Source organism: Diabrotica undecimpunctata, chromosome 8 (genome assembly GCF_040954645.1).
Source record: "Diabrotica undecimpunctata isolate CICGRU chromosome 8, icDiaUnde3, whole genome shotgun sequence".
Taxonomy (NCBI): Eukaryota; Metazoa; Arthropoda; class Insecta; order Coleoptera; family Chrysomelidae; genus Diabrotica; species Diabrotica undecimpunctata.
The window spans coordinates 111,953,598-111,966,029 of NC_092810.1; the positions used below are offsets into that span (position 1 = coordinate 111,953,598).

General features: G+C 33.5%; 1 protein-coding gene across 7 annotated transcripts in view; it reads left to right on the plus strand.

Moving 5' to 3' along the window:
• mtd (TLD domain-containing protein mustard) overlaps positions 1-12,432 on the plus strand; it is a 916,705-nt gene that overhangs the window by 731,345 nt on the left and 172,928 nt on the right. For 6 of the 7 annotated variants that reach the window (XM_072540745.1, XM_072540746.1, XM_072540756.1 and 3 more), the window contains 3 exons: positions 7,097-7,546; positions 8,470-8,659; positions 9,851-10,013. In XM_072540745.1, coding sequence (XP_072396846.1) covers positions 7,097-7,546; positions 8,470-8,659; positions 9,851-10,013 — 803 coding nt within the window. Of the gene's footprint in view, positions 1-6,000; positions 6,374-7,096; positions 7,547-8,469; positions 8,660-9,850; positions 10,014-12,432 lie in introns of those variants that run through there. The other variant, XM_072540749.1, reaches the window with a different exon arrangement.

The following is a 12,432-nucleotide window of genomic DNA, read 5'->3' on the forward strand; positions in this document are numbered from 1 at the left end:
AAAAATAATCCTGAAATCTTTGCCACTTTTTCAGTCTATATTTAGAGTTAAATTGTATTTATTGGAGTATACATAATTCTAAATTGTTTTTTCTCATCATATTTTTATATTTTGTATATAAATTAAAATTAAACAAACCATTTGTTGGGGTTTTAAATGACAGCTTTAAAAATCTTAAGAAGTTTAAATCTACCGTAGTAAAATTTGCATGCTATATGTGGTTAACTAGTACTAGACACTGAATTTCAATTTTAATGAAACTGTTCCAAGTTTGATCGTCGATGTATCAACGGCAGTAATTTTCATTATAAGTTGAGAAACTATGCGATCGGTTTGAGCAGTTACAAAGATACCGTGGTAATCAACCACCCAAAAAGCAATTTATATACATGAAGTTTATAATCTTTCATTTTGAACAACGTGATGTATGTTATTCATAAGATATAAATTATTAAGTAAACCAAGTAACAGAAACTATTAATATTGTGAGGTCAGATTACTAACACCGATGAAAACTCTTATACTCGGTTTGCCGATATCAGTCCCAACTGTCAGTATGTTGACTGGAACTATGAAATACATAAATATATCCCTAATCAACAATAAAACTCTAATGCTATAGTCCTTCTCAGAGCCTTCTTTCAGTGCGTCATTAATTGTGACGTCATATACTGTATTGGATGTGTCGAGAATTACTTCATGTAATTATTGAGAATTGTGACAGATGCCAGAACCGTACTTACTTTTATTGCAAGGTGGATTAAATAGTAGTAAACAATATTGTTTATTAAATTCATAAATATGGAAACATTTAAAAACGACAACACAACGATCCATTTATTGTTTATTTTATAATAGTATATAATACAAGTGTAGTTAGTTCGTTTTCTAGTTATACAATTAAATATTTGCCGCCATTTTTTTATAAAAGCAAACAAGTACTGTTTTCAAAGATGTTTATTACGTAACTTATAAATTAATTACATAAATAGGGTATAATTCTAAACATAAAAACAATTTATTTACTGATGCCTAATAATAATACTTTATTGAAGATGGCCATATTGAAGGGCCAGTCTATCCAATCTGTAAAACAAAATATATATAAAATGCCACTTACTAAATAAATTCTAATACACACTTAAATACTTTATCTGGTAGATGCTTCTTTACAATATCCATCAACTCAAACTTCATCATAGTCATTGAACAATTAATATGCCGGTTTTTTAACCATTCTAATAAAGAATGTTTTGCCCAACTAGAATTTGGTATTTTTTCCAATAAAGTTGAATGGTATGATGCATTATCCATTATAATTAATGATGGTTCTTCTAAATTTGGTAAAAGCTGATGCTCAAACCATTTTTCAAAATTCTCAGAATTCATTGAATCATGGTAGTCACCAGATTTACTTCCACTTTTGAAAATCAATTCACAGTTATCAATGAACCCATTTTCAGAACCTGCATTAAGAATAATGTATCGTACACCTTCTCCATTCTTCTTCCTGACTGCATTAACACTGCCATCTTGCCAGCTCTTGCGGAATCCTCCTTTACTGAATATCCAGGTCTCATCCAAGAAAACTGGTTTTAAAGGGTATAAACTGCTTTCATTGTCCTTATAGGCTTTCAAAAACTGAAGTCTTTTTAAAGTCACATGTGGTTGTTCCATTAAATATTTTCTGTTAGCAACACTACAATTTACCCATCTGAATTTTAATTCTTTTAAAGCTCTGCTAAGTGCAGCAATAGAAATATTAATCTCATCCACTTCCTCTAGTTTTTGCTTCAGGGTATAGAGAGTCACATGCTCACCTAAAACGATTAAAGTTTAAAGACACCATAGTGACTCTTCTAGGAAAAATATTAAGAATGTAAAGTAACATGTTAGTTTTGATATTAGGAATTTGTCTATTGAATTGCTATATGCAACAGTACTCCTTTCATAAATCGTAATAACCATATTTGAATAATCCAAAGTATAAGAGTTATAAAAATATAACTATATATTTTACCAAACTGCACAAGGTAAATGCATAAACTTCAGCTAAAAGGCAAAGAGGACTCTTAAATCTTTATTACAATACTTGGTACTTAATTCAGTAGTATTCTTTTTATATTCACTTTTCATTTCTATATGTAACTAGTTGTCAGTAACAATTTATTAAATGAAATGTCTATGAAAATTAGTTACTCCTGCCTTTCTATTAGAAATATGGTAAAATATTTTAACTATACTGTTGTAATGCTCTTTCTTACCTTTACTAAACATTCTGTATACACACATCCTGATGGCATGTTCGTATTTATTTATTAATAATATCGGTTTACGACTCGTGGCTACTGGTTGGCTCATTGTGATTGAATAATCAGAATCTTTTTGAACACCTTCATTTACCAATCGTCTTATTGTTGGCAAAGAAATTCCTAACCCCTCAGCAACACGCTGAAATAAACAGTAGGTAAAAATAAAACAATTTTATTTTCAGTGTAATTTTAAACTTACTTCACGAACAGCAGAAATTGGTAATAAGGTTTGTCCAGCTTCTTTTTCTAATTCAAAATATTTAAGTAATTTAAGTATCAGAACTTGTTCCTTTTCCGTAAATCTTGGCATTTTAAAAATATTTTAATGAAAACCAAAACAAAATAAAAAATATAGGTTAACACAAATAATGCATAACAACGCTATGAAATAAGTCAAATACTGACCTGAACCGATAAGAATCACTTCACTCTTCACACTTCGAAAGGATGGCCAACATGAATGAAGTTTTACGTCAAATGTTCGTGACTCGTGTAACTGATTGGCTAGAGATGACGCGCATTTCAAATATCAACGAATCAAGCGTAGGTTAAGAATAGACCGGTTATGCATGCAACGCTGTAATATTTTCGTGTTTTAATCACGGAACTGCCGCTTTTTTCATCACATTAGAAAGAAATCGAAAAACTGTGACGCACTGAAAGAAGGCTCTGAGAAGAAGTATAACATGAAATATCTACACTTAACTAAAAATCAACCGGTGAATGATCTCAAGTCGTTCAACACTAGGGGCCATGTGTTCTGATACAAAAAAGGCAACTACTTTCGAAAAAGGTCGAGATCTTGTAACGAGTCCATCACTTCAATAATCCTTAAACATTTTTAAATAAAATTTTTAAATTCAAATCCTCTTAATTATTTTCTTAATTCTTAAATTATAAGTTGGTATTAAACAGCGACACCAAGCGTCCATGTTTGCAATCATAGTTTAGCTAACTCAAAACAAGTGCTGATTGCCCACTTCTGCTTCGGCGTTCGGTAGAGACACTTGGGTTTAGAGGTAGGGGCCAGAGAAGGCTTAAAAGGTTTTTTTATTTGGAATATTACAGTTTTTTTAAGAAGTTGCAGGAAGTTTTGGTATGGTTTTTTTTTCTAAGTGTCCTGTTGGTTGATAGCCACTCTGAGCCGCCTACCTAAGGGAGTCAAGCAGAAGTCGGGGGAAGAATGTTTTGATTTTGTTTTTTTTTTTTTTTGATAAGTTTTCTTAAAAAGATTTTTTAAGTTAATACCTGGTCGGAGTTACACCTGGTTCCAGGGTTGATTTTTTTTGACATAGCTGTTCCCCAGAGGTCCAGATCTGACCTTATCATTCCCGGGCCATTTTGAGAAATCAGCGGGAAGTATCTCCATCCTTCAGAGTATACAATATAGTAAATCTGTATTAAGTTTATTTATTAGTTTTAATTTTTTTTATTTAATTTTTTTTTTAACGTTAAATCATACTATTTTTAAATAATAATTAAAAAAACATCATTTTTTCTAAAATAATACTTAATCATATTTAGGGACTAAGTAGGTTGAGGTTTTAAATCCTCCCTTTTAACTCATTTGTACGGTTTCTTGTGTACACATTTAGTCAGAGAGTTATTTATTGATATTTTATTATTATTATATATTTAAACCTTTGGACATCTATCCCTTCAGGCTAGTGTCCTTATTACTTGTTAAGACATTTAATTGAAAGCCGAAATACAGAGTTACATCTCTAGTAGGCAAGTAAATTACCTTTTTAGATATAGTCATTACATTTGTTCTTATATTACTTGTAAATTCAGTTTATCAAGGATCAATTGTGTGTAACCAGGGTATTTATTTTTTTTGTATATAAGTAACTAGATTAACTGTACATAATCGGTGGTGGGTAGCTATAAAAAAAATCAGACTATATATTTGGATAGGGATTAAAATTTGTGGTGAAAACTAGTTTCTAATAGTAAACTAGAAAACTAATAGTTTCCTGGCGCCCAATCATATCTTAGAGCAACTTCCATAATTTACCACTTTCATTTACGTTATCCTGTCATTCATATTCTTACTTTACGGTCCTTTTAAGTGTCAAGTAGTCACTCTCCGGCACATTCTGCTAGCCAGCATTAATTTATTTGTTTTTGTTATAATTACTTCATTTTTTTTTGTTACAATCTCTTCTTATCTAATCGGCAAAAAAGAAACGATGGAGCAATAGAAGGTAAACACATGATGCAGGTGGCTACTGAAAACAGACTGCCAGTGGGATTCTAGAAAGATAAAATTTTTTCATACTTTATGATCAAACAACAAAAGAATGAAAAAGACTAACCGCAAAATGCGAGTTCTCGCCACAAAACTGTATGTAAAAAAGTAATTACTTAACGTCGGAAGCCATCGCAATACCAAACTAAAATGAATCAAATCTTGGCGTCTAGTACTTTATACCAACTTGAACCAACTGCTAATATAAACATTTTTAGTAGTTCCAGAAAGAAAGTGTAGAAACGGCAGAAATGTTCGTAATTTTTAACTAGACGAAACACACTATAAGAGAACTTAAAATATTTTGCACTTAGACTTAATAAAAACTGTCTGCAATATAGTATATATACGTAGGCCAATAAATACTTCACCGCCCGATGGCTCCACTATCTCAAGAGAAATCTACTATTAAGTAGTACATTCTCGTAAACGGCTAATGTCAAAATTTCAGCCGAATCGGACGCGCAGTTTTGTTTTGACCGCATGTGAAAGTGGACGTGTCCGCGCATTTTAGAAAAATGGAAAAAGTTAGTCAAAAATTAGTTTAACGAGTTTCAACGTAGTCGCACGTCGGTTTTTGATTAGCTACGCATCGTCGCCCCGAAAATGGCTACTACGGAGGATAACGTGACAAAAAAAGGCGCTCGCCGGCTAGAAATTTAAGTCGAATGGGTAGGAACCCCGAGAAAACGTATTTTTCAGATGGGTTAAAGAAGTTGGAGCATCGCTGGGTCAAATGTATTGAGGTAAAAGGAAACTATATTGATTAATAAGTCACCACCACTAAGTACTTATCGGACAGTACAGCTGCCCTAGTACAGCACCATCAAAATTTTAAGGGCCGTTATTACTAGAAAAATTAAAACGCTACACGACATCACCACGTTTATAAAAATTGGAAGCCTGCGCTGGATGGATCAGGTAAAACGGATGCAGGAAGATCTAGCCACCAAGAAAATCGCAAGGTAGGTACCAATGGAAAAGAGATCAAAAGGAAGACCCAGGTTGAGATATCCGGAGCAGTTAGAACAAGACCTAAAAACCTGAAAAATCATTAACTGGAAGCGTAAAGCCCATAATAGATTTGAATGGAGGAAGACCTTAGAAAAGGCCAAGAGCCACAAGAGTGTGCTACTAATAATGATAAACCTAACTTTAATTAGCGCCGTCTCTAAAAATGTTAAAACCTATTTGTCCGAGCACTGTGATGTGTCTTCTGTAAAGAACTCTCAATACTATTTATTGCTGATACGCCACTGTTTTCCTATTTTTAATTTTAAATAGATACTAAATTTGTGATAAAAAACATATAAAACACTTTTTGCTATGCATGTTGCTATCGTCGTTGAGGTGTTTTACCTTATCTCACTGCTTTACAGATAAAAGGTAAAATAATATACTACAATGAGCCATTTGAAGAAGCTTAGTCACCTCAGTATAATAATACTGGTTAGATACTAAAAAATATTGGCCGGCACAGAACATACTTATTAAAAACCTCCTACACTTCTAACCACTGCCAAGTTTTTACATTTTGTTTATTTTTAAATTACCGCGGCTATTGTAGAATACCAGTCTAGTGATATTTACCTGTACATTGAAATATTAGTAATGAACTTGTTTTTTTTCATATATCGGTAGTTGTTCGATATCTCCCAACATTATAGTGATTTGTTGATTTGGTGCATATCAGCTGACATTGCCAACGAGCCGATAAATAAGTGTTTTATTTAGTTAGGATCATGTGCGTCTACAGTGTGTGCATTCTGATTTGTTTAGTTGATCTATCCAATGAGAATTTATGCAATTAGTGAGTGTTAATTTGACTTCCCCCGAGTGTTTTCTAATAAACTTAGTACCTACTAGATAAAAACATATTATATAAAGCATTATAAGTATTTAAATAACGGAAAATAACCTAAATAAATATGTATTTTTATTTGTCGTGTGACGCGAACTCAGTATGAAACCGCTATCTTATCACTACCTGTCAGGTTGTTATTTTGAACCTTATCGCGTATATACAAATGTGTCACTTTTATATAAATGGAACATTTTAATGTTTAATTTATATGTTTGCCAATCAAGGCAGTTTTCGCTATGGACAGCTTAAAAATAGTTTGTCTATGAATAGTTGACAATTTTATTTTGTTATGGAACATTTAATTAAAGACCATTTTATTCAAAATTCTAAAGGCACTTTTCGCCACCGTAAATATTTTGTCCCTTTAATTGAAGTTAAAAGAAATGTTAATATTAATAGCTATATAATGATTAATAACTAACTATATACACGAAATTAACATTGTTCCTGCATTCACCCGTTATTGATAAAATTTTATGTATTTTTCTTGAACCCACTTTTGTTTTAATGCCTAATCAACAATAAGAAATAAAATTTGATCGTCACTGATAAAAAACTATTACACTTATAAAAAGCTGTGGTTTATAAACCTATTGTTGAACAACTAAAAATATCCTGTAGTATTTAAAATGTATAACTTAGCTGCAACAGTGACTCGCTACTTTTCAGAATTGTTGGAGAATTTGCGGCCGGTTAGTCCGAAGCCTGGCCATGTGGAAAGGGTGCGCACACCATCATGTCCTCAAGGAGGCAGTAGCAGTGAATACGAAGACTCAGAATCGGCCGTCTTTCGCGAGCGATTCCTCAAGATCAACGTACGTCATATTACCGATGGCCAAGGTGTGGTTAGCGGAGTGCTCTTGGTTACTCCCAATGCTGTCATGTTCGACCCTAACGTGATAGATCCCTTGGTTATCGAACACGGACCTGAAGCTTATGGTGTGATTGCGCCTATGGAGTTTGTCGTCAACGCTGCTATCTACAACGACATCGCGCACATGAGGGTTGGACATTGCGAGTCAAATTTATCAGAGAAACAAGAAATTTATTATCCAAAATCTGAAAAGGAAGAAGAACAAGATTCTCTGATGGTTAAAGATGAAACGTTTCCTGAACTTGGTAAGTAAATGTTACTCTATTTTACTATAAATATCCCTGTTGAATAATATACTCTAATCCTAGAAATTAAAAGTTGACAACATGAGTCCTCATGGACAAAATCATCACGGATGATTTGTAAGAAAACCAAAATATTTGCTTGCTTATAAAAATGGTATATGGCTTTTTTCAGTATAATATTACACTTCTTTAAGATATCCAACAATATTTTAAACTAGCAATCCTTATATGTATTTCAATGAAATACATATAAGGTTTGCTTTAGCACTTTGCCCAGTTTCTCGAAATATCTATTAGAAAATAAGTAGAAGCCTTCTATTTATTTTTTGTACTTTTAGTAGCATATATAACACATATCTGGGACGTCGTTTAAAATAATCTTCTTGCTTCTTAGAAAGAAAAGTTGTAGGTTTTTTCCTGGGACTCCTCGCCAGAATATCTTCACCGATTGTTCGTGTGACATTTCGTCAATGAGACCTGCCCATCTTACGTCTGGTTGTCGTTATCAGGTTTTCCATACAACATGACCACCTTGTAGTTAGTTTTTATATGACAAAACTAATTTTTTTCTCCAATCTACGGAGCTTAGTCTTCTTTATAAGGATGAAAGTTTGTGCTCTATAGAGTGTCACAGGTTTTAATCCTACTGTACGAAACACTTCTATATGAATCTTTGTTTCCTAGTCGTCTATTATCATATCTGGAAACTGCCTATTTGGATATCCAACTTTATATGTTGTAAATCATATCTGTGGTTTTGGGACCATTCTTCTGTTTTCTTTATAAGAAAGCTATGACAAGTATTGTCAACCGTAACATAGGTACACCTTCATTCTCCGATTTACATAACATAAGAATTAAATCTGTGTATCATGTTGAATAAAATCATGAATTAATTTATTGTAATTACATGTTTTATTTAGTCACAGGCGATGATGCTGAGTCTGTGTGTTCCTGTACCGAGAGAGAAGGTGACGCGTTTCCAAAAGCATTTGAAAGGGAATTGGTTACGCCTACTAATTTAGAAGATCCAGAAAGTCAGCATAAATCTTTAGAAGAAAGAAGAAAATCTCTGCTGGACCACCATTGGGCGATACCGTCAAGGGATAGACAGTAAGTCGAATATCACTTGTAATGAATTTAATTCCTCTAACTCTATTGATTCAAACACCACTTTCTGCATTTTTATGTTTAAGAAATTTATATCTTTCGTCAAAAAGATGTTTTCCCAAGTGTTAAGGGCGAAATGAAACCCATGGAAAGTTTCGACCACGCTCGATTAGGGAGATTAGTCCCGTAACCTAAACCGTCGCAACGCATGCAACGGGAAGCGTCCAATCGCGAATTATCGTGAATCACGCTCACACTCCTTTGTTCACGTTCACCAGAAGGTTACTAACGCTATATAATGTATATATATATATATATATATATATATATATATATATATTTGATGACGTGATGTATTTTCAGTAACTCGACTCTATGAATGTTGCAAATTGATGGAAGGATCTAGATCTTAACGGACTTTTTCGCAGATGTGACAGCGCAATTAACATTGTCATTGTACTTAAAACCGTTAGCGTATATATTATTCGATCAAAGCAGGATTCATTATCAATAATAATAAAAGAGTGTGCTTTGAATAGTTAGTTAGTTAGCTTTACTTTTGGAAATGTTTTCTTCCATCGTGGAAGGAGTGGAGATTTTGTTAGAGGATGTAACAGTCAAGTCTACGTTTAATAAGAGAGGTGAGAGCAGTTGTCGAATGGTAGATAGCTAGGAGGAAGTGGGGGAGTCTTTTTTGGAGATTATTGAAAAGGAGGTATACTAAGTTATTAAGAGTTGCAGATATTCTAGCAGCATATAAAATAATATGGCTCCATGAGTGGCCCACAGTAGGTCTAAATTAATTTCAATGCTTTCATAAATGTTGTCCTTAAAAGTTCTTAGGAAGGAAAGTAGATTAGCACGTTTTAAATAATCTCTATTTGATTTATTAATTAAATATTCGTAGTCTCTTATTTCTCAGAAAAATATTCTTCTAAAAAATTATGTGTTAGTGGTTTGTCGCAATTATATGTCAGAAAAATCAACAATAATTAGACAGTTAACGATATTTCTGGTAACTGTACTATTAGCTCCACTAGCGAAAATTAAAATGATGAAGAAAAGTATTGTGAAGGGATTGTAAAGTTTAATGAATGAATGAATAAATGCATACCACAGAAACAGCTGACGTTTATATTGTAGAAGATTTAGTCTTATGTAGATATAGTAGATTTATTATTTATTGTATTTTAGGTCTATAGATACAGATGAAATGCCAGCCATAACTCCAACTGGCGCCCCCGACGATCACATTCAAGACGAAGATGATAGCCTAAATAAAGAGAGTTGTCACGATTCCGGTATTGATATTAGAGAATCAAGTATACCACCAATTGTACATATTCCTCCAAAAAAGGTAAATATATATTCAGTTTTCATCGATAGGTAGTTTAGACAAGGTTTACTTAAAGTATTCTAAAATTTTCGTTATTTAATATTTAGTAAAATATACGAAGACGGTTGCGTTTCGATTCAATTTAAGTCTCTTACCACTCCCTAACACGTGTTTCTGGGTCTACCCGTCATCAAAGAGAGTTTGTAAGAAGACTCAAACTAAATCAAAACGCACCGACTACTCTGGCAATTATAGGAAAAACAATTACCAAAGTATGCTACTAGAGACCTCTAGTGAGGAAATATGATATTTAGTAAAATAATTTTCTAAACGACATTTTTCTTAGGCATTGTGATGTGAAGGCACCGTGTTTCTTCTTTACTTTAATAGTTGTGATTTTTTCTATTTCTTTTCGTTTGCAAATTATAGCTTACGCTGGTGAGCTGTCGGTACAAGACAGAAAATAACAACATAATAACACTTAGGCAATCGCACACGAGTCGTAGAGCTATCGTGGAATATTACTACTGGTTGGTCCAGTAGTATGCTCGCTCCTTAGAGTATGCCAGGTATTTAGAACCTAAATAAGGATGCGAAAACTGCGAACTAAAGGTTGACTCAGACCAACAGTCAGAGAAGTCAAGAGTTGCTTCTGTGGTTTTCCAATGAGGTAATTCCAACGCACGGTCCATCCTCCAGTCATGGTACAGTCAAGATCACTGCCGGGCCTGTGTGATCGCTCCGTCAGCGATCAAGACAATACTAAAACAAGGTAACTATTAATAAGCTTTTCGACAGGAGTCAAAACTGCTCTTCTATAGTGAGTTTCCATCTTCGTTATCTGTACGAATTTCGTCTCGTCGTCCACTAGTTGTGAGTACAATTTTGCGAAATCCCTTTCTTCCCTCCTCTATAAAAATAATTTGTCTACTCACTCTGGACGGGACCTCACTTCTTCTTCCAAAAACGTTTTGCCCAAAGCGTCCAAAAATGTTTTTTCTCTTAGGTATCTTGATCGACCTGAATGCTGAAGTAGACTGACGGTGATCTGCCCGGACTGTGTGTTTGTCAATGGTTTACTCCATGACTTAACGTTGAGTTTACTATGATCTGATCATCCCGTGACTGTTGGTCTGAATCAACCTTTAGTCTATACTAGACCACTGCGAGAAACAGAAAAGATACGTAATGCGCTAGTTAGGCTAACTTGATTTGTTAATTGAATGAGCTGTTGCTGTTGCTGATTCAATGGTAGTGCCTATAGGGGTGTTTTCAAGCTTAAGTTTTTCTGAGACTGCTTTTTCGCTTAGCATGGAGAAAAAGTCATGGACCAGAAACATCGATCATATCAAACCAAAATAATATTTTACTTGTCTTTGAACAAATAATTCTGATAGGAATAATTTTTGGCATCTGTAAAACGTATCTGGGGAAGAAGTTACAACTATAAAATATTTATTAAATACAATTTTATATATCTGGTAAGAAATACATATCTCTTATATCTAGCATGATCACAATCTCTTACGATTTTAAGAAAATTGATTGATTCTACTCCCCTAAGACCTACTTAGGGGTGTAGAATAAGTGATGGTGATATTCATCTCGAGGATGTCGTTCAAATTATTATCATAGGTTATCTTACTGTTTATATAAAACATGTCAAATAATAAGAGATGTACCCCTTCAAAAAACACTATAAAAAAATAATGGCAGATTGTTTCCTTTTTTATCGGTCTTCCATCAGCCAATATTAAACTGTTTTGGTAGGTTATAGAAAAAAGGTAAAAACTTACGGTGCAAGTAATTTGCACCAACTTATAACTTAATTTCTTGCTATACTTTATTTTACTTGATGCTTTTTTACTGCATATCATTATTGACTACTATTATTAACATCACTACTGCCAGGGACTACATGATCGCCAAAAAAACATCGCTCATATCGGCCCCCTTAGATCTTAAGGATCCCCTTAAGATCTAAGCCATAAGTGAATTAAAAAATTCGTATCTGCGATGATAATTCACACAACCTTCAATCGGCTTTTTTCAATGTAAATATTATTCCAATCGCCACTTTTAAGACGCAGTTATTACAGGGAAAGCCTTATTTGACGTAAATAAGACTGTATAAACAAACACTCACAGTAAATCTTTTCGTTCGAAATTCAAGTCTTTTTTGTATTCGAAGATTTGTAATACGTAGATTAAAACCTTAGATGCTGAAAGAAATAAACAAAGAGACGACCACGCTGGCGGACTCTGTTCCAAATAAGTCTGAATGACCCCCATCATGGTATTATAGATAAACTTTTCTCACAGTAAAGTGGTTTCTGCAGATCTGTTTCTTGCTATGAGAAGGTTCGATGTCATCTTGGTATAAGAGGGTATATCAGAGCCAAGTAAAGGGTCCATTGGGTGTTGTTGGAGATATTATATG